We start from the raw sequence: 22,538 nt of genomic DNA, 5'->3' as shown, positions 1-22,538 counted from the left end.
GTAATCTCTATGCCCAAGTGTGGCTTGAATTTAACAACCGGAAGATCAAATGTCGCATGCTCTACCCATTGAGACAGCCAGGCGCCATGAGATTTTGTTTCAGTGTACTTAACTTACAAAACTCGCTGTGTAGTTTTGATTTACAGCATGCCTCAGTTCGGGCTATCCATATTTCACAAGGTCAGTAGCCACCTGCGGCTGGCGCTCCTTACTGGAGGAGAGCACAGGCAGCTTTAGACGGCTAGCATGACCTCGGCACACATTCAGTCCGATTCTTGAGTGTCCTATGTGTCCAGCTCTGGGCCACATGAAGGTCATAAACATGAGGAGGAGCCAAACAATAAATTTTACTAATACAGTAAAATACAAAGTTTGATAGTCAGATGGTGAAATAGTAGGTGCTGTGGGTATGTAGAAAGAGATCAGTTGTGTTAAGGAAAGCGCTTTTGTACCTTTTAAAGATTCTCAGGCATTTCAACTTAATGAAGTGGGATGCTATTATGTTGGAGAAAAGGCTAAAGTTTGTTCCTCAGGTTGTCTTGGGGCCACTCGGCTTACTTCGAATCTTCGGGAAATAAAGGGCAATATTCTTTCTTCTCTCACCGTCTTCCCAGACCCCAAGAATGAGATGAAATTTTGTATGTTGTGCTCTGGGAAAATCACTTTTGAACAGAACCTAGGGTGCTTGCCATCAAGGACTACTTTTTGGGAAGTTTCTCTTTACCAGGTACAGGTAACTGGGTTGTTTGTAAATTAGGGTTGCCAAAGACATTAGTAGGAATTATGTTGAAATAAAATGGCTCTGGACTTGATAATTTTTACTCCTGACAAAATGATAACAACACATGATTAGAACAGGCTTTCATGGTGTGAATAATTTGCTGTAGAGATAGGGAGTTGAAAGGCGCTAGGTAGCAGTCAGTGGTGGGAGGAACAAAGGGCATTATAGCAACTAAGACCGCGGTAAAGAGATGTATAAGGAAGGATTGGGTGAACATGACATACTTAAAGTGATAGGCTACTTCGAACACATTTATTTTCTTTTTTAAGGAAAGAGAGCACACAAGCAGGGAGGGGCACAGGGAGAGAATCTTAAGCAGGCTCCATGCCCAGCAGAGAGCCTGACATGGGGCTCCATCCCACGACCCTGAGATCATGACCTGAGCCAGAATCAAGAGTCGGATGCTTAACTGACTGAGGTGCACAGGTGCCCCTGGAAAACATTTTAAAAACCATAAATACCTCATCAGATCTAAAGGATGTGCATAGAATCCAGGGGATGGGTTATTATGACAACAAGCAGGAGTCTTCATTTAATAGATATCATTTAATACGTCAGGTGTCTTCTTTGAATTTTAAGGCCAACCTCCCCCACTCCCATTCCCCATATTGATGCCAAAAAGGCATCGTTAGAGTGACTTAAGATTTCAAGTTAATAAGGACAGTGGTGCCAAGATTGGGTAGTGGTGGCATAGAACTGCCACACATTGAATCTTGGTTTCCTCACTAAACTGTGATCTTGAATAAGTTACCGAAGTTCTCAATTTTTCATTTATAAAATGGAGTCCGTGTCTCCTTCAGAGGTGCAGTGGGGATCAATCAAGATAACATGTGTAAGACACTTAGCAGAGTGCTCCCCCATAGCAAGCACAAATGTTCAGTAAATGTTAGTTTCTCCACCCTGCTCATCTATTCAGTCAACATATATTTAGGGGCATTTCTCTGTAAAGATAACTTGGGGGGAGACCAGGATGAATAAGACAGGCTTTACTGTGGATTCATTTCTAAGATGCTTTTCACCTCTAACATTCTATAACCTTATGAAAATAGAAGTAAAGATCAAGGTGACCTGAGTCTCATCATTTCACATTTCAGCTATGCTTCTGAATGAATTTTATTCCACTTTTTCCCCTTATTTTCTAGTTTTTTCTCTTCCACTTCCTCAGACATCAACCATCTAATTTAACAATTCATTCTTCCCTAATCCTTGAAAAATGGAGGTCCACAATCATTTCATCACCCTTAACTGTCTTCAAATTGCTCCAACAGTTTGCAAGGACAAAGAGGAAGAGAGAAAGATTAAAAAGCCAAACACCCAGAGGAAAAGATTTTATAAATAATTTTATAAAAATGTAGTATACTTATTCACCGTAAATGCCATCAAGCATTTAAAACATTCACCTCTGTCATCTGAGGCCCTTAATTACGAGAAAAACATTCATGGATTTTAAAACTGTTTCCTTCTGAGCTTACTGTGATTCTTTTGGGGGATAAAAAAAGATAAAATAATAGAAAATTACAGTTGCTTGGTTACTTAGCTCTAAAGAGAAATGGAGAAATAATGCCCATGTCCCAGTTTAAATGAATTGAGGTGGAGAAGCCATCGCAACAATCCCTCAGCAAACATACGGTCACATTTGGCTTTTGAAATGTGAATACAGATTCCAGAACCACAGACCTGGGGGAGGACCTTTAGAGATCATTTGATCTTTCATATAGAATGACATTTAAACCATCCCAAACAGCATAGACTCTCCCCAATTTCTGAAGACCATCGGAGAAGAAAATGTTATTTATATTAATCCCTGGATTTATTTTCTATTTGCACGCAACTACTTCTCCTGATTTCAAATTTTAGCCAATCTTAAGTGAAATCCTCTAAAATACTTTATTCTGCAAGCTAATTTCCTCTTCATTGGTCTCAGAGGAGGTAGAGAATACCTAGCCAACCCTTATGCAACTTTTATAAAGCAAAGTCGTTAAATTCCCCTTCTGCCTTTTATGGGGTCAACCCATGGGCTTTATTTTTAATTTTTTTATAAGAGTTTATTTGAGAGAGAGAGCGAGAGCGAGAGAGTGAGAATGCACACGAGCAGGGGCCTGGGGAGCAGAGGGAGAGGGAGAAGCAGAATCTCTGCTGAGCAAGGAGCTGGGCCCAACAGGGGTTCAATCCCAAGACTTGATCCCAGTCCCGATCCCAGGACTCTGGGATCATGACCTGAGCCGAAGGCAGACACTTAACCAAATGAGCCACCCAGGCGCCCCTGGTTTTATTTTTTTACTTTTTAAATTTTGGTTTTAACATTTTGTTTTGCCAGCCTCCTCTTAAAAGTCTTTTTTTCCAAATTGGAGCCCTGAACTGGGAATTCCCCTCAAGAGGGCCAAACCTGCTTATTTTGTACATATGACATTTCTGTAGATGTACGTATTCTCAATACTGTTCGCTGCATTCCAATATTGTTCCCTTTTTCCTCTTTGTGCTATGATCTTATTCTGTGTTATCACATTTTTTTGATTTTCTACTTAGTGGTACCCACTTAATAGCTGTGTGCTTTCTAGCCTGTTTTCCCAGCTGACTGAAAACTTTATACTCGGCAGGCCCAGTGCTAACCCCTTCACATGCAGGATTTCATTTAATACACTCAACCCATTTTATAGATGAAGAAACTAAAGTTCAGAGAGGTTAAAGAATTTATTTAAGACCATATATATAGAAATGGTGGAGCAGGGATCTGAATCATGGCAGTCTAACCAAAGGGACTACATTCTTAACTTACCTATTCGATTGTAAGTTCATGTTATTTGTGTAGGGGATCTCAGACCAACAGAGAAAGTTTGAGAGCACCGTTAAAAAACCTGAGGAAGCCTGGGCTTGGGTTGCCATGTTTGGCAAATAAAAATGCAGGATATTCCGTTAAATGTGTGTGTCATATAAATAACAAATAATTTTTTAGTATGTCTCCTGCAGTATTTGAGACATACTTATACTAAAAGTTATTAGTTGTTTAAACGAAATTCAAATTGAAACAAGCATTGTGTATTTTATTTGGCAGCTTTAGGCTGGGCAGCTTTCCAGATTAGAGACTGGGACTTTCTCACTGAATTGATATCAAAATGAGTTTTGGGTCAACTGAAAGCATCTCTACCTTTTGGGCCAGAATTGCAGCAGTGAATGGATTCTTTAAAATGATCAATTTCCATAGCACCTACCAAGAATCATGCCGTGTTTACAAATTACTTATTGTTTCTACCTTGATAATGGGGATAGCCATCTGAATATATTTTTAGGGTGATCTTGCACTCCACTCACTAGGGAGGGACATTTTATTTCTTTGTATCACCTATCCTAATATTATCAGTTATTACTAAATTTCACTTTAAAAAAAAGTAAATACAAAGAAGAATGATTTTATTTAGCAAGACTAAAAATAAAACTGAGACATAAATTAACACCTTTAGTGTGGTCTAAAACAATTTCTCCAGCTATCAACCCAAGGTGATTAATCCAGCATATTATTTATAGAGTGATTAATAGAAGAATCATTTCTTGTTTACAAAGGGGGTCATTAAACTGTTGGGGCTCTTTGAAAGAAGAATTAGTTTTGACTATTCAATCACCAGCTTACACAAAAGCAGAAATAAAAAGAAATGGAAATCCAAACACAAACTGATTGGCTATTACTTCTTTTCTAAGGAAGCAATAGAAACAGTGGCTCGAACCCTACTGAGTAGAACTAATGAAGTAGCCCGTTAAGTTCAGACACACAGAGTAGTCACTAGCCAACAACACACAGGTTTATTCTCAACTGAGGATTGAGGTTTATCTTCAATCAAACTTAAATTGATAAGTCAGTAAAGACGATGATCTTACTTTCACTACTTACTCGCTGTAAATGGCAGAGTCATCAGTGCAGAAAGATACATAGACCCATAGAAATCACAACAGATCATTTAGAAAACAACTTTTTTTTTTGGATCAATATATTGCCAGAATTCTTTCAATTATCTTTTTTTCCTCCTTCAAGTTAATATGACCACAGATCCCTTCAAGTTTATATTAGTCTTATAAAAATTATTAACAAACTTTGGCTTCCTTGCAAATATTCTATCCTTATATCAAAAAAGTGATTAAAAACAGTACTGAATATGAACCACTTCTGTAAAGTTTAATGAGAAACATTCAACCAAGGTGACTTTTCCTTGGAAAAATCCTACAAAAAACTGAATTTTATAAACAGCTACTTATTTTGATAGAAGTTCCATTTACAAATAGCAGCCATGACTTTACTGCCTACAAAAGTGTAGGCTGTCACATTTTACACATTTAGAATTCAAATGTTTTAAGATCAGATTTTCTAGTGAGTGTTGAAGACACAGAATCGCACAGATTGGTTAGTCGTCCCATGCTGAGGAAACTGCTGAGTTCCATGATTTTACTATTCAGGCAGGTGCAGATGACCACTGAATTTAAACTGAAGGGCACTATGACATTGATATTTTTTGTTCAAAGGGGAAGCAACATTAGCATTGACGGAGGCAGGGGCAGCAGGATTTTACTTCATTGAGGCTCTTTTGTAGTTAAAGTATATCTAGTGCAAGGGACAAGCTGTCACAGGATGTTAGTATTGGGCTTTCAAGTGAGGAACCTGAGCAAACGTGCTATCCAGAGGTGGAGATATTCTTGCTTTTTGTTCTATTGAAGTAGTGTTTTCTGAGCCCTAGGCAGCAAATCTCAGAGTAGAGGGAGCAAATATGTAAACTGGGGAAGCTGGATGTCATGTGTCATGTTGCTCCTAACAAGTGATTAATGGCATTGAAATGGGAGGAGGGTGAGTATATCTTAATAATGGATACCCTGTGTTGGCCTTGGGAGACTGTCTTCTGCAAGCACTTCTGAGCACATTAAAATCCATCATTCCCACGAACAGTTGGCTGCTTGCACAAAGTGTGACCAGGACCAGTGGTCTGAGAATACTAAGTCCCAGAAATTAGAACAGGGAAGGGCAACATTTGAATTAAGAGGAGTTAACATGCTGTTTCTACCTAAGCGCGCTGAATGCTCCCCAGACTCTCAAGACAAGCCTGGTGCTACCTGGGAGCAAGGGGGCCTGAATTCCAGGGCCATTCAATAAAGCAGAAGTCTGGGCATGGGACCAAAAATGAGGTGGGGATCTGTGCCAGAAAGTATCGTTCATAGTATCACTGAGGGAAAATTGGTACAGTGGTAGTTTCTTTGGTGGTGGTGGTGGGGAGGGCAGCTAAGAACAAGGCCAGATCCTAAGCCAGAGTTTGTCACGGAGAACACCGACATGCCTGCAAGTTAGATGGAGCTAAGCAAACAATTTGGTACACAACGCATGGCCATAGGCTGGATACCATCCCCCGACCCCAATTTCGGGATGTAAGAAAACCTTTCTTTCATGTTTGTTCTCCTCCATCCCAAATCTCCCAGAATGACACAAAATTTTCCTAATTAGAAATGAAGAAAAAAAAACAACAAAAACCCCAAAAAACCCAAACCCAAAACATTTGAACATTTTGATGCAGCCCTTCCAATCCAGGGACCTGGGCACGAACTCTTGACATGGACCCCACAAACTGTCTCCGGAGACAGAGCATTCAGTCTGACCCGTGTGGCTGTCGGTGCCCTAGATTTCAAAACATGTGCTACTTAGTGGGCTCCCTTTTTATCACTCTGTCAGACAGATGGCCGGCACAAGCTATAAGCTTAAGACCAGGAGATCCTTCAGGTGATCTCAGCCGCCAGAGGAGCTCTTCAACATAGAACCTCCACAATGAGAACATACGTCGTCTGCCAAGCAGGTACCATGGTGGCTGAGAGACGGAACGATCCCCCTTCAGCGGCTAGTAAGACACTTGGGTTGTTTGTTCCTATCTTCCTAATGCTGAGTGGAATCAACGAACAGATTTGAGAGAGAAAAAAAAAACAAAACAAATCACAGAACAGGTGAAAAGTTTTAAAAAGAATTGTGGGGTGGTGCCCAAACCCTGACTCTGGAATGTAGTCAGAAACCACTGCTCTCTAAGCCCTGGGGCAAGGAGGGTAGGAGAGAAGAGCTTGCAAAACCTAGCACCAGTCCTTCCTTGTGAGGGCTCGAGAAAGCGTGCCTCTAAAATGACTCACATATGCCGACAAAAATACCAGCAACGCCAAACGTTCTCTGCAGCTGTTCCCCTGCAGCTCTGTGGGCAGACTCACAAGCACACAGTTGCTCAGCTGCTGAGCCTCACCTACAGGCATCTCCCGCCTTGGAGGCAGAGGTGAGAAAATTGGACCGCGTTTTCCCAAATCGGGGAAAGCAAATCACCTGGAGGCAACACCCTCTATTTCTCCCACTCTGTAATGATTGAATCGCTACTTAAGCCAGCTTCAAAGGGCTAAAATTAGTGTCTGGAGGTCAAAGGTCAAACCCATGGTTTGCCCACCTTAACAGAAGTCATCTAAACCGCTTACCTGAATAAGACCCCAAATCAGCAATCCCTGCCCTCCCTTCCCAGGAAGGGGAATAGATTTAAATCCATTTCTTCTTTTTTCACCACAGAATGTGGAAGAGAGTCAAAGCAGGTAGTGTGGGAGGGAGGGGCATCTTGGTTCATCATTCAAAAATAAAGATCTCTTTTAAGTGTCATCCGAGGTTGTATACAAAAAACTTTCAATTCTCCTCAGGGTCTACGTCCAAGGGCTCATCATCGAAACTCAGCTTGTCAGCTAGCCCCTCAAACTGCTTGCCCAGATTGCCCGCAGAGTCCACGAACATATGCGGGATGTCTTTGCCGAAGTAAATCTTGCTGTTGGAAGCAATGGCTTTGTACTTCATCAGCTGCAGATACTCAGGCGTTAGCTTCAGCTGTAAGAAACAAATGAGAGCAGACTAGGTGGAGCCAGGTTCGAGAAGACTCTGGGTGGCATCCTTCACTTTTCACAAGGAGAGGGTCTCTGGCAAAGCAATGTGCCCTCTCGACTCTTCCTGGCCTCACTGTTCTATTAGTGACAGGGTACTAATGGATGTGCGAGGTCAGAGCTGCAAGTTTTAGGAGTTTCCTTGTTTCACACAACGATTAAACTTCTGCAGAGACTCGGCTAATGGGAAGGGCAGCACCTGTCCCCCACGGCACAGCGGCCACCCCTTCTGGCCAGGAGGGGCTTGGGTGGTGGTGGCCATCCGACACCGGGAACTCTCAAACATTAGCCCAAAGCCAGATATACCTTCTCTTCCCCAGATGGCCCTGGGCTTTACCTTGTTGGCTTCAGCGAGCTTCATAGCGGTGTAGCACTCCGCATCAGCCTTTGCCTTCTCCCGGGCCAGAAACGCAGCATCTGGGGACACGAAGGCAGTGAACGTGGTGCCGAAGCCACCAGAACACCGGGCCCTGGACCCTTCCCACCCCACCCCCCCTCTGCGACCTCGGGGAGACTGCTCTTTTTCCGCTGTGCTTTGGTTTCCTCTTCTGCAAAATGCAGAACGAGGCATTTTCCCCTATTTCACAAATCATGGTGAAAATGAACCATGACAAAGAGGTGCTTGGACGGCATCTCCCTGTGGTGGGGACTAACAAGGAGCACGTCTGTGGCTGTGCCCAGCAACATCTCTGACAGTAGGCTGGAGAAGAGCACTGTCCAGGAGACACTTCCTGGTTCCCCGCGCTTATGCCTCTTGCCGCTCCACGGCTGGGATGCTACGTGGGCCCTGTCCCCATGTCCAGCTTCAGAGCTCTCCACCCCATCCCTCTTGTGCTGCACAGCCACAGCACCAGGAGCCCAGGGAGGGCTCTGAATACAGCCAGAGGTGGCTCCGCCTAAAACCCAATGCCACGAACATAAAACAGCTTGGTCCCTCTCCAGTTTCACTTCCCTTTTTATTTCCATCGATCATTTCAAAAAAGGTACTCTTTAACAGTGGTGAAGCCGACATAACTCTACCTAAGGCAACTACATGCCCTGGTCCAGACTAACACCTGTTTGCATGAAGACCTATTTCAACTTCCACTGTGCACAACTTCCTTAATCTGCTGAGACAAGATTCTGTCAAGCTGATGCAAAAAAAAAAATTTTTTTTAAGATTTTATTTATTTGACAGAAAGAGACACAGTGAGAGAGGAAACACAAGCAGGGGGAGTGCGAGAGGGAGAAGCAGGCTTCCTGCAGAGCAGGGAGCCCGATGCTGGGCTCGATCCCAGGACCCTGGGATCATGAGCTGAGCCGAAGGCAGACGCTTAGCTAACGGAGCCACCCAGGCACCACCTGATGCAAAATTTTTGATGCTTACTCTCTTGCCTTGGGAATGAGGCCAGCCTCCTGTGAGTAATATTTGTAGCCAGAAGCCTGGGAAGGACAGCCAGTCTGGGGGGGGGGCAGCTTTCTTCCTGCACACCCTCAGCACGATGCAGGGTGGAAGGAATGTGCAGTCTGGCTGGGGTGCTGGCTGCCTGTGGCCCACTCAAGCGGCCTTAGCACCTGATGACATGTTTTTATAAGAAATAAAAATGTCTTGTTTTGCTAAGAGCTCCCTAATGAGGAGCCACTAATCTGTAAAATCCTACTTGGCTCCTCACCGGGCCCCCGCAAAACCTGACAGGCCCCATACCATAGTGAGTACAAGTGGACACAGCGCTTTGAAGCTGGCCTCGAGGTCGCATTTTTGTCCTAGAATTTTCTTAACTTGAGGCACCACATGAAGGGAAGGGTAGGCGGTGGGAACGAGCTGAGGGCTTAGGGGCAGGGAACTGAACGTGAATCATGTTCAGAAAAGCCAGCAAAGCAAGCACTCTTTCTCCAGCTCCAGGGTTGTTGGTGCTGAAAAGGTGTCTTGGTAACCATGACAGGGGGTGCCGAGAGCAGACTTAAGAGGCCACAGCTGTGGTGTTCGCTGATGTGCAGGGGGCTAGGGAAGGCACAGGGAGGAGGTGCTGTTCTGGCCTCACCTCTTCGCTCACTTCCAAGGCTCTGAGATAGCAGGGACTTAAATGATTTCCTTTTCCCTTAGGCCTCACACAAGCGCGCCTAGCCGCACTTAGTGGACATCTGTTGAGCGAGCGAATGTTCTCTGAAGTGGAAAACTGACGGCAGCCTGGCTTCATATCTCCCCCGAACTCGATCAAAAGCACAGAGAAGTGATTTTCCAAAGAAATTATCACCTCTTAGAACAAAGATGAAGGAGCGAAGGAAATGACTCTCCCACCCCCTTGCCACAAGGTGTGGGGCCTGAAGAAACCTTGGACGTTCACTTCACCTACGCTCACCTTCAATTTCTGAAATCTTCTTCTCTGTCTCCTTCTCCATCACCTTCTGCCCATAGGTGATTTCTGCGACCTGAGCCACTTTTTCTGCCTCTACAGAAATGAAGTTGAGAAAAGGCTCAGAGCACTGGTATTTCAAAAGCCAGACTGTTTGACCTTTCCTGAGTCCCTGATGCTGGCTGGTTGGTGGGTTAGCTCGGAGGGAGAGGCCTGCGACGGGCACGTGTGGGCGCACATGGATTGTACCAGTGAGTGCAGTACCACAACATTAGCATAAGACAGTAAATGGAGAGACCTGGGCTCTCCGGCGGAAGCGAGGAGCAAGCCCTAACCTCTCCCCTAAGTCACAAGGGTATTTCTCCTAGAGGGATAGTCTAAGGAATGAGATACTGTCCAAACAGTTTCTTCCTGCCACTTCACTTTGGGAAGCAGTTAGTAGTGGTTGATAATCTGGTGCAGTGGTTACGAACCAGGTTCTGGACAGAGTCCCTGGGGTTGAACCCCGTTTCCCCCACTTATTTGCCATATGACCCTGGGCATGTTATTTAACCCCCCTGGTCTCCGGTTCAGGAAGATGAGGTTAACAGTAGTACCTATCTCACCTTGTGGTTGTGAGGAGTGAGGTAATTCACATATAAGTGCTTAGAAAAGTATATGACTCATGATATCTGGTCGATAGGTATTAGCCATTATTATTACTCATTAAGAATTAACAGGAAAGGTTCCTTTCATTTCAGAGATAAGGGGAGACTCAAAGCTCATTGCCCCTGGCCATGATCTGACAACTTCAGCTTTGCTTCCGGGAGTATGAATACCCCTCCTGCGCCTGGCAAGGGTTTGGGAGACTGTGATCTAGCTGTGCCTGAGGCGACCTCGCGGCTGCCCGCCACCCTCTTCAGCCTGCTCCGCCCTGTAAGGTGATCACAGAACCACATTCAGACCAATGAGGGCCTTCTTCCGCTCCGTCTCAGCTTCCTTCTCCACCACCTTCTGTTTCTGGGCTGCAATGAGAAGCTTCGTCTTCTCGCTTTCCCTGAAGGGAAAAAAGGTACGAAGCTGTGGGGCTACCACGGAAAAAGCTTCTGAGGAACGTCACTGTCCCCCGGAGAAGCCAGGCTTCTGCTGAGAGGCAAACTGTGAGTTCTTCCTCTCTCTTGGAAGGCTGTTCAATGTCCCAAGTGAAAGTAGATCTGTTGCAGACAGTAACATGGCTCTCTTTCGCCTCCAAAATAACTCACTTGTGGGAAATAAAGCATAATTTACTTTGGTAAAATGCACCTGCCAGCCCACTTAAGCATCTTTCGCTCCCATCTTCTTTGGTATGATCCATGAAGCACAAACAATACCCCCTGGCCCTTCCGTGAAAGAGCTGAAAGAGCTTCTCCTGTGGCTCTCCATCACAGTTCCAGAGCCCAGGTGGTTCTCCTGACACACCCGCTCCATCTTACAGAGCGATGGGCTGTAACGAACGCTCAAGAAGGGGAATGAGCGTCTGGTACGGCTTCGGTTAACTCTGGGATGGGATGAGGTGGGGGGTGGGGTGTGAGAGAGTGGTGGATATAGCTTGGGCAGAGGGAATACTCACATCAACTCGTAGTTTCTGCGGATTGCCTCAGGTATATTGGGCTTGGTCACCCGCACCGCCTGGAGAAGGATAAAAATAGCACGTGATGGGAAGGTGAGGGTGGTGAGGGACAGGAGCAGCTCCCACTAGCCCTTCATCTTCCCGCAGAAAAAAGACATCCCTTGGAAGGCAGGGGGTGCCCCTTCAACAGAGGGTGCTCCCACTGTGGCAATGCTTACTTGGATGACAAGCCCGGGGGCCATGGAGGTCAGGTCCTGTTGTAAAGCCAGCTTGAGGTTTTCGTCAATCTGATCTGGAATCAAGAAAGACAGAAAAAGTTGTTCCACTTTGTAGGCAGGGTGGAGGAAAGCAGGTGGGTAGAGGACAAACTAAAACACTACTCAAGAATGCACCTGACAGGCCAAAGGGCTTTCCAAGGCAGAGTGCTTATCAGAGCCCAGAAATCCGAAGATCCCCAGGCACATCTTTCAAAGCAACACACCTACACAGCCCCTCCACGCAAGCTGGATGTGAGAGTATCGTTTTCCTGTGGCCTCCAGATACAATCACCCGAGGCTGTAGAAAATAGCAACCTTGCCCGACAGGAAACTAAGCTTTAATAAGAAAAAGAACAAACAAATCTCGCACATTTCTTGAGTTGGGCGGCAGCCTTCCCCTAGACAACAGCAGCTAAAGAGAAGGCAGGCACCCCGTTTTCAAGAGGAAGGAAGGCTATGCTAGGTAGTTTGAAGAGAGCCAAGCCATTGAAATCCAGTCATTTTAGAAGTTTCTAAAAGAAAAACAGACTCTGACGTCAATGAAGGCCCCAAGGAAGACTATTTCCATTAAGAATTCCATCAAAGAACACAGGGGGGGAAAATGAAAATTTATGGTTCTGGAAACGAGCCCGAGTCTTCTGTTGTTTGCCTTGGCCCTCATTGCTCTGTCTGGAATTCACATGGGAGTTGGTTCATAGGCAAGTGTAGGAGGAGCTCTGACTGACTCCTCCTTCTGGCTGGGGTCCTGCAGCACCCACAGCTGCCCTCTCTGGCCAGGGCCTTCTCTTCCTGACGCCCTGCCTGCGAGGTCCTCAGGAAGATCCTGGACGGCGCTGGGAAGACTCCACGGAACCAGGCTGGGATATCCGAACTGGATCACCTCCCTGTCGGCTGCCACCCGCTTTAAGTGGCCGTTTTTGGTCACTGGTGCCCAAAACAGGGGCCTCTGAGGAACAGCAAGTGGAACTCCCTGCCTTTAACAGATGCCCAGACCAGACTGAGGCCCATGGAAGTTCAGTGATGTGTTCAAGCTAGTTAGGAGCCAAAATAATACACTTGTTTAATTACTTGCTTTAATTTTTAGGGCTGTTTTATGCTTTAAAACAGCACTATCCTCTACTGTCATATCGGTAAGCAAGGGATTTTAACATTTCCACGCACTGGATATACTCTCACAGGCCTCTCAGCATGAGGGAGAAATGCCCCAAAAGGCAAGCACCTCAGACCTGATATGTGTTTAACAATTTGACAGCATAGATAAACATCACATTTCATATTTTCTAACTTCAACAGGATACCAACCAAACTTTGAGATATTTTGTGCCCTAAGTTAATAATATATCGTCATTTATTAGACCAAATTATACCTGAGTTAAAGCAGACACCTGTGGTCCTGGGCTCATAACTTTCTAGGAAAATCTGGAAATTATTTTGCCAGGTGGTTTATTACCAAAGTAATATTGGTAATAAGTTGTTTATACATTACAGTCACACAGACAAGTGCAGATTAGGTTACATTACACAAAGAGGTTGCTGCAGGTCAACTGCTGAACAAGAACTATGAAATGTTTTTATAAGATGGACAGAGAGTATGCACTAGTGTAAGCAGTGATGAGAATTACACAGTAATGCGGGAAGTCAGGGCCGTGAGGCCTAAGCGGACAGAACTAGGGAAAACCTCCCACATTCTAGGAATGGGATTAGAGACATGAATTCCTCCTTTATAGACACAAACAGATTCTAAGCAAGACAGTGTTTGTTCAAAAGACATTAACTTTAAAAAAAGAAAATTTCAAAGCAATTACATTTTCCCAGCTTCTCTGTACAATAAGCTTCACTAAGCTATTAAGTTTACCTCTTGGGCAATATGAAACTTCCACTTTTTGGTCTTTTTTAAAGATTTTATTTTTTTGTAATCTCAACATCCAATGTGGGGCTCGAACCCATGACTCTGAGATCAAGAGCTGCATGCTCCACGAACTGCGCCTTCCAGGGCCCTGGCAGTAAGAAGTTTTCTAACACAAAACAATTTCATATTTTCATTTTCTCTTCATGGAAGTTAGAGTCCTTTGTCTCTTGTTTCAAATGCTTTAAAGTGTTCCTTTAATGGCACAAGTTCTAAAACCAGGGCTACAGAGAAAACTGATGCTCTTTTATAAAATGCTCTCAGTTTGAGGTAAAACAAACAATACCAAATTTACAGAATCTTTCTTAAAAGTATACTGAATCTAAACCCTGTAAAGTGAATTTAGATTCATTTTCTACTGCAGAGAAATTAAAAGTGATTCCGATGATTTCCCCAATCAGAAACAGCGTGCAACGGGCTCTGACTGAGATCACGGGCAGCACCGGGGTCCCTCCCCGCTCCTGTCTACTCCGTGGCACATTCTCTCAGGGTCCTATTTAATGAAGATTCCTGGGAAAAGACACTGTCCAGTCCTGGTATCAAGAATAGTTGGACTTTTCAGCACTGGCCACTAGAAAACTTCTGGCAGCAAGCTTACACAGAATACTTAACCACAAAAGAGCTAGAACAATTACTGAACTGTTTCTTTCCTTTGCTGCTAAAGTCAGGCTATGTTTACTTTGGTTAAAAAGGTCAAAAAGTATGTACTTAAGGACATGGATTCTTTTAAGTGTTTTCCCATTCATCTCTACATGCACAGGTTTACAGAAACTAGGAACTTCAAGCAGCTACAGTCCTTGTCCCACTTCTAGGTCCTCCTCACCTTTCCCCGGGGCCCTTCATGCAGGGTGGCGGGCCGAGAAGCACTCTGAAGCTAGAGCCAGGAGAGGAAGGTTCTAGCCGCAGCTCGGCTACCAACTAGCTCTGCATCTTTCTCTTTGGGCCTCAGTCCCCTTCTCTGGAAATGAGGCCATTGGGCTGGATAATCTTGAAGGTTCTTCCTCTAGAATAGGCCCTGTCTTCATTATAGAAGGCTGTTTTAGGGACAGTGGGAATGCCCCTGCCTTCCAGTCCTCTGATTCGGGCCAGGAGTACCCTAGTCCACTGTGATCCCTGTGCCCAAGGCTCACCTGCTTTCACGACCTTCTGCCACTGCCATCAACATTTTCTAGAAATTTCACGTGGGACCAGTTCCTGGGCACGGGGGTTGACACTTTCTGTCCATGGGAACCCATCCTCCCCCACGGTGGCTCAAAAGCAGGCGGTGGGCGAAACAGCAGGTGAGGCATGCTACGGCCAGCAGAGGCTTTCTTACCAAAGAGCTCGATGTAGACCTCCTGAAGTGTGTGCACACTGCAGAACTGGTTCAGCTCGTGGTGGATCTTGTTGAAGATGAGGGCCTTGTCGTAGTCGGCAGTGTAGTTCTTCACGATGTCATACACTGGGAGGGAAGGCAGGATCGCAGTCAGAAAAGGCAGGACTCCCTTTCTCAGACACAGCGGCTCTCCCAGCCGGAGGTGCTTCGACAGACCTGGGGTGGGGGTGGGGATGGGGGGACATGCTGGGCAAAGTAAGCCTGTGGTGAAGGTCAACTGGAAAAACGTACCTGCATTTGGGACCAAGAAGTTCACCACTTCAATTCGGTCAAAGTAGATCATCACACCACCACTGTCGGGGGAAGAATGAACAAAGAAGTCACCAGTCGGCTCTGGAATATAGTGCTGTCTCTCAGTGATGGCATCAGGTGTGTGACTTGGCAGAAAAGGAGCAGAGGGGTTCACAGGAGGCCAGAGGGCATGATATCTCCAAGTAGGAATCTTCAGAGCTTAGAGCAAGAACACAATCTCCTGAGAAACCACACCTCCTCAAAATATCTCCATAAGGAGAAAAGTAAAACTTCTGGCTGCCAGGAAGAAAACAATAGTTCATATCTGTTGAATCTGCAATGCCTTTTGATGAAAACAGTCCACTGAAGGGAAAAGAAAAGTCAAGGAATTCTCAGAACTTGGAAGGCCACAGTGGGATTTTATGGTCACCGTTTCTCACTTTGTCTTCACCATCACTTTGTTTCAGCACCTTCCTTTCCCCACAAATATTCATTATAATTTTAAGCATACAGAAACACTGAAAGAATAATACAACTAACGTCCATACACAAACACCTAAATTTAGCAATTGTTAACAGTTCACCTTATAGATTGATCTGGTTTTTTACGCTGAGCATTTCAAAAGTAAGTTGTAGTCATGATACTCTTTCTCCCTTAACACGTTAGTAACACTCACTGAGGAATAATGACATTCTGTGTAGTCTGGCTCCATTCCCAAACCTAAGAACATTAGCAATAATTCCTTAGCAGCCTCTAATACCCAGTCCTTATTCCAATTTCCCCAGTTGTTCCTGTTATGGACTGAACTGTGTGCTTTCCAAAAATCCATTTGCTGAAACTCTAAAACCCCCTTGTGACTGTATGAGATAGGGCTGTAAGGTGGTAATTAAGGCTCCATGAGGTCATAGGGCTGGGGCCCCAACCTGATGGGCTTGGTAAAGGAACAGAGGCAGACACCAGAGTTCTCCCTGTGTGCACTGAGGAAAGGCCATGCGAGGACACAGCAAAGTCGCCATCTGCCATCGAGGAAAAGAGGCTTCACCAGAAACCAACCCTGCTGGGTCCTTGGATGCAGTCTGCTGCACTCTCTATGGCCGCCCAAGCGGACTAATCCAGTTCCCCTGTCTTTCATAGATGGTATTTTTGAACCAGGTTCTTTTTTTTTTTTAATTTTATTGTTATGTTAATCACCATATATTACATCATTAGTTTTTGATTCAGTGTTCCATGATTCATTGTTTGTTCATAACACCCAGTGCTCCATGCAGAACGTGCCCTCCTCAATACCCATCACCAGGCTAACCCATCCCCCCACCCCCCTACCCTCTAGAACCCTCAGTTTTTGAACCAGGTTCTAATTAAGGCTCACCATGGCTTTGTTTATGTCTTTTAGTTCTCCTTTTCAACCCAAAGCTCCTCCTTGTGATGCCATCAGGCCAGCTGTCCTGTGTGATGCCCTAATTCTGGATTTGCCTGCATGTTTCCTCGTGGTGGTGGTCTGTGATTCTATTCCAGTTTAGACCTTTTTTACTTTTCCACCAGACCACTAGAGTGGTCTTCTGTTTGGATTTCCAGACCCTGAGGTCACCCCCTACCTTTATGACATTCTCCATAGCTGGTTATGCTAAGCTTACCTTCCTCTACCAAGTCATTTATCTGCTGAAAGCTTTTGGTGGATCTTCACTTGTAACAGAAAAAGCCCACACTGAGCACAGCATTCAAGGCCCTCCTGAAGCTGTCTACCTTCTGTGATTTTCCCTACTGCACCGCACGGCCTAGTCAAATCAGAACCAAGGGAGCAAGGAGGCAGGGAACTTGGTAAAACCACCGAGAAGGAATGCTTCTCCTTTCACTGTCTCTAGGAGCCAGACAGCCCTTCCACCGACACAGGATTAGCTGCTTCACTCGGGGTACCTTACCTAGTCCCGCAAGGCACGTTCTTCACCTCATCTGTCTGCAGTGTGGTCTAGAAATAGAGGAGACATAAAATGCTGTAAAATGGGCAGTGACAAGCACAGTAACTTAGTTTTGGAACCCCAAACCCCCGGTCCTTGAGGTTATCTGGGTTGAGCTTTGGCCTTGTTAAACATGAATACTCCGCCTGGGTGGCTCCGTCGTTAAGCGTCTGCCTTCGGCTCAGGTCATGATCCCCGGGTCCTGGGATCGAGCCCCGTGTCGGGCTCCCTGCTCCGTGGGAAGCCTGCTTCTCCCTCTCCCACTCCCCCTGCTTGTGTTCCTGCTCTCGCTATCTCTCACTCTGTCAAATGAATAAATAAATAAACTCTTAAAAACAAAACAAAACCTGAATACTCCCCCAATCCTCTTTATTTACGCAGGGTGTGAGACTTAGATGAACAAAGGTACCTAGCCCAGCTTCACTGTAAGTCAATCACCATTCGAACAATCTAAGCAATAATGGTTTAGTAACAAAGGCCCTGGATTAGGAGTCTTCAGACCTGCCTCACCCCTACAGTCTTCCTTTACTAGTCTTGAAACAAGAGGATTCTGTATTTAACCTGGCCCAGCCCCTTCTCAGCATTATTGTGAGACCCCTAGGGTCCTGGGCACGAATGCACTCAGAAAACCATCAAACACAGGAAATGATAGAAGAAATGAACGTGGAGAATGCTGAGGAGGTGTCCCAGTATATCTTCCTGGGTCAGTTTAAAAGTCATCCTCTAAATCTCATCCCTCTTGGCTGGACATACTTCAAAGACGGCTAGCTAGTCTATCTTAGTTAGGCTTTCTGTCCATCATAACTAATCCTACTCCTCCTTGAGATGTTATTTCCCTTCACCAAGTCCAACTTTCCTCTCCAAATTCTGTTCACATCTATGAAGTTCAAATAAGAACCAGCAAAACTACCATGTTTTATTTCCATTTATCTTGGTAACCTGTGATTGAAAACACAGACACACACACCCTACTTTTCCTTCTGTACATTCGGAACAGATTCTTCTCTGGCTCTACCCTGAAGTGAAGAAATAATTCCCAGCTGGGGCCGAAGGGCCGAGGCAATGACCCTATTCAACTCTTTCAACAATCAAATAAAGCTCTAGGGTATGTGGTTCATGGAGCCTCATTCTTTATATATACATAGGATACACTATATATATATATACATATATATATATACATATGATTCCTTGAAGAAGCATTATACTCACCTAATGGGAAATAATTCCAAATTATGCATCTGCCAACACCCCAAACCTGCAGTGGCCCAAACATGCCCCACAAGCCCAGTTTACCTGCACAGACTTATATGATGTGATGAAAGGTAGCATGAGATGGAAACCCGGGCCGCTGGTGGAAGTCAGGAGGGCTCCGCCCCTGTAGAGGAGAAAGAGAGAGGCAGTTCAGCAATAGGTAACAATTGCAGCAACACTATTTGCATCGACCTTCTCTACGGCCCCATAAACATTTCATACGGAGTGAGACATATGCCCGAGCCATTCCACAGACCCCTTCCTCTCAGCTTGACCCTAATATTCTAGGAAGCCTGATGGTAAAACATAAAGCCATTATTCATGCTTTTGCGGCAGGAAAAATAGGCACATGGGCTAAGTGGAATGAAGACAGCAGGATCCCTGGCAATCCTTAACAGAAGAGGAAGTCTTTTTAACTTTGTCATACCCGTTGAGTTTGGGGCAATCCATGGGGGCAGTTAAATTCAGTAATACATTTATCAACTAACTGCACTAATGTTGGAGTCCAGGGGCATGAACAACCAAAAGAATAATTTTAAGAACGCTTTAAAAATCATTTACATACCTTTTTTGGGCAGTAGTATTACCTTTAGAGCCAAGTTATATGTAAAGGGTAATAAAATTAAAAGCCTTTTTTGGGGACATATGAGCAGAAGGTGGGGAGAAATAAAGGGGAGAGTGGAGGCCAATGAGACTTCTAGAACTTGCTATTGGCAATCCAGCAATAAGCATCTTGGGCACATATAAGAAGGAGTTTGTAAAAGACTTAAAGAAAAAACTTGGTTATGGAAGTTACTGAAAGGAAAGCAACCCAAGATTTATAAGTGCTTCCCTGCTTTGCGTTATGAAGGAAAAAATACATTATTTTTTTCAAAAATAGAGCAATAAAATAAACAGTGACATAACGGGCTCCTTTCTTATAAGAACCACTACTCTAGGGCTTGCCTTGATTAATATAGATCTGCAGGATTCTTTTTTCCTGAAATGTTAATTTTCAAGAGTGGGTACAGATCAGCAGAGCAGGCTAGCTCCTCAAGTTGCCATCAAGAACTGGTGCTCATTGGAGGTAACCTTGTGGCGCCAAGATGCCCGGGAGGGATGTAGGAGAAGACAAGGTTTCAGAGATGATCTGCAAGCACTGGTTTCCTTTAGATCTTGTCTCTAAATTTCTAGACGCATTTATTGTTCACCACCCATGGCATCAACTTAAGACTATTAAATTTTATATTTACATCTATATTGAGTGTGTGTGTATGTCCCCTTCCATGGTCACTGACACCACAGCTCAATATTTAAAAAGACTCCTCTAGGGGCACCTGGGTGGCTCAGTTGTTGGGCATCTGCCTTCGGCTCGGGTCATGATCCCAGGGTCCTGGGATGGAGCCCTGCATTGGGCTCCCTGCTCTGCGGGAAGCCTGCTTCTCCCTCTCCCACTCCCCCTGCTTGTGTTCCCTCTCTCGCCGTGTCTCTCTGTCAAATAAATAAATAAAATCTTTAAAAAAAATAAAAAGACTCCTCTATTCAATGGACACAGATAATCAACAGAATCTGCTAGACAGTGACTAGGAGAAAGAGACATTTAACAGGGAGTTGCAAGCTTCTGTCTCTTCCTTACCTGTAATACACCCCAATATGTCCCTCTTCTATCTTGTGCACGGCTGAGAAGAGAGATGCACAAAAGAAACTGGTAGCCACAGCCACAACTGCTCCCAACTGAGCCATCAGCGAACCTTTATCCTAGGGAAAAAGACACAGGAAGACGTGTGTAGTCCGACATGCAGGAGAAAAGCTATGACAGGGAGAGAACTTCACTGAGCTGAGCTCCCTGCAAGTGGCTCAGGCCAAGCCTGTTGTACTATGAACACAAGGCTAGATCTACAACTCTTTTCATCCTTGTTCTCAGGCAACATTCCCACTCCTTCCTTAGCTGTGGGATCATATTCCCTACCTCCCCAAGGCAGTGGCTCCAGATACAGCCAGGCCCCAAGAGAGAACCAGTGCCAACTGGGCAGCGTTCTCTTCCTGTGAACACGAATGTGCTGCCACTGGAGTCACTCATACTAGTAAAAGGGAAGAGAGGCAGCTGCAGTATGTTGCCCAAATTACAGAGGATGTCAAATGACAGGCAGTTGTGGTTATGTAATTCTGGCCAGAGCCTCCCAGTCCTAATTGCCTGCCATTTCAAAGGAAACCATTATTTACTCCTTTCAGATGCTGGAGAGACAGAGTCAGCATGTGAGCAGAGTTCACATGTTGGGATTCTCTGGCCTTTCGTCCACCTTCCCAGTTGTTCCTTTGGATCTAAACGGGGGAGGGCTCTGAATACACCCTCCCATACATTTGACCGGCACTTTGCACCTTACCGGTGCCCACGCCCATGGTTAGAGGAGAAAGAGGGTTCCCCAGGGTAGGAAGTCCGGCACTTGGCACCTCACCGGTGCCCACGCCCATGGTTAGGGGAGAAAGAGGGTTCCCCAGGGTGGGAAGCACCAGGACGAGAAAGAGCTGGCATCTGGAGACTCATTTCCTGAACACTGAAGGATCTGGAAAAACGACGGTAACTGACAGCAAAGTTCACAGCCAGGAGTGCCTGGGCCCACCCGCGCAGGGCGTGGATTCTGCCTCCCGGGGCTAACATAACTCGGTCTCAGACGTCTGCGAGGCGCTTATTTTACCGTAGCGGACTCCAGCTACCGATCTGCAGCTGCGTCCTTTCTGCAAATGCTCCCTTCCCTGCCCTCTTCCGAGAGAGGGTCGCGCATCCCAAACGCCCTGGGGCTCGCGGGGAAGGGACGGAACAGAAAAGGGTTGCTTTCTCGCCCCGGAGGGAGAGAGGTTGCTAGGGCTGGGGCCCGGGAGAACCGTAGAAGAGCTTCGGCCAGAAGCCGCAACTAGGCCCAGTGCGCACCCTAAGGGGCGGGGGCCGCGTACCAGGCTGTCCCTCCAGGCGCTCCGTACTCGTCCGAACCCCCGTGCAACCGTAGAAACCACCACGCCCTCCACACGCTACTTCCTTCCGGGCCTGTCGCTTTGATGACGCCATTAGTTCACGCGAGAATACCCCCCCTTAGTTCGTCAGCCCCGCCCCCGCGCTCCGAGCGGCCAGAGTCCGCGCCTGGCCGCCGGGGGGCGCCCGCGGCTCGGTCCGGCCCGTCAGGACCTCGGCTTAGGGTTTCCAGGGTGGGGACGGCGCGGAGTGCCTGGAGAGTGAGGCGGGGGAGGACGCTCGTGGCTGCGGGTGCTGAGTGACTGAGGGTGTCGCTTTCCGAGGTTCTAACTTTGGAATTTGCTCCGGACCCCCCGGCCCCATTAGGTCAAGTGTGTTGTTTTCCGGAACAGGTACCAGCGAGTTGCCACCGTTCTAGCCCTCTGCTCGCGCTTGCCTATGGCGCCGCTGAACCAGGCTCATCTTTCAATGGGTGGATTAGCCCCACTACGTCGTTCATCAACAAACAGTCCCTATTTTGAATGGCCCTTTATCCTTTTCTAGGAGCCTTGGCCTTTGAGGCCCCCACAGCACCATCCAACAGCTTAAGAAGGAATTACTATCCCAGTTTTAGCGATCAGAATCTTGAGCTCCGGGAAGTGCGAGGGTAACCGTGGATGAAACGCTCCTTGGCGCTTTCTTAACCTCGGGAGCTTAACTGCCTTTGTAACACCTGCCCGCAATCCACAGGGCTGGTGCGTGCCACCGTCTCCCAGGCTGGACTGTAGGTTCCCTGAGGGCGGGAACTGCGTCGGCATTTCCCGGTGCTTAGGTACTCAGTAAATGCAGGCTGCAAGCGTAGTGGCACCAGGAGCAGGATCTAGATCTCTCGTGTGTCCTAGTCTAAGGGCGTCGCGTTGTCCGCAGCCTTGGCTGTTCAGCAGCATCACATTGGGACATTTCTAATTCAGCCACTGAAGTTATTTTGTTTGCAGAAGAGAAAGAGTCCA

At 46.0% G+C, this 22,538-nt stretch overlaps 1 protein-coding gene across 5 annotated transcripts; it reads right to left on the bottom strand.

Moving 5' to 3' along the window:
• Positions 1 to 1,082: 1,082 nt before the first annotated feature.
• Positions 1,083 to 21,634, bottom strand: ERLIN2 (ER lipid raft associated 2). 5 transcript variants are annotated; one of them, XR_012381170.1, is made up of 13 exons: positions 20,805 to 21,260; positions 20,218 to 20,339; positions 18,645 to 18,726; positions 17,313 to 17,359; positions 15,393 to 15,454; positions 15,102 to 15,227; positions 11,842 to 11,915; positions 11,624 to 11,682; positions 10,980 to 11,071; positions 10,042 to 10,131; positions 8,040 to 8,119; positions 7,256 to 7,649; positions 1,083 to 1,213 (listed from the first exon to the last, which is right to left on the bottom strand). XR_012381170.1 is itself a non-coding variant. In XM_025886092.2 (12 exons), exons 2-12 carry the CDS (start codon positions 20,322 to 20,324, stop codon positions 7,455 to 7,457), a joined length of 1,014 nt encoding a protein of 337 aa, XP_025741877.1. In that variant the 5' UTR covers positions 20,325 to 20,339; positions 21,534 to 21,634; the 3' UTR covers positions 4,173 to 7,454. The 5 variants fall into 5 exon arrangements, 3 of the variants coding, with proteins under 3 accessions (XP_025741877.1, XP_025741878.1, XP_025741876.1); XR_012381169.1 differs by lacking the exon at positions 1,083 to 1,213 and adding an exon at positions 4,173 to 6,686; XM_025886092.2 differs by lacking the exons at positions 1,083 to 1,213; positions 20,805 to 21,260 and adding an exon at positions 21,534 to 21,634 and having other exon boundaries at positions 4,173 to 7,649.
• Positions 21,635 to 22,538: the final 904 nt, after the last annotated feature.

Source organism: Callorhinus ursinus, unplaced genomic scaffold (genome assembly GCF_003265705.2).
Source record: "Callorhinus ursinus isolate GAN/ISIS: 27379988/994484 unplaced genomic scaffold, GSC_fseal_2.0 scaffold17, whole genome shotgun sequence".
NCBI lineage: Eukaryota > Metazoa > Chordata > Mammalia > Carnivora > Otariidae > Callorhinus > Callorhinus ursinus.
This window is presented reverse-complemented; position numbering and strand designations above follow the sequence as displayed.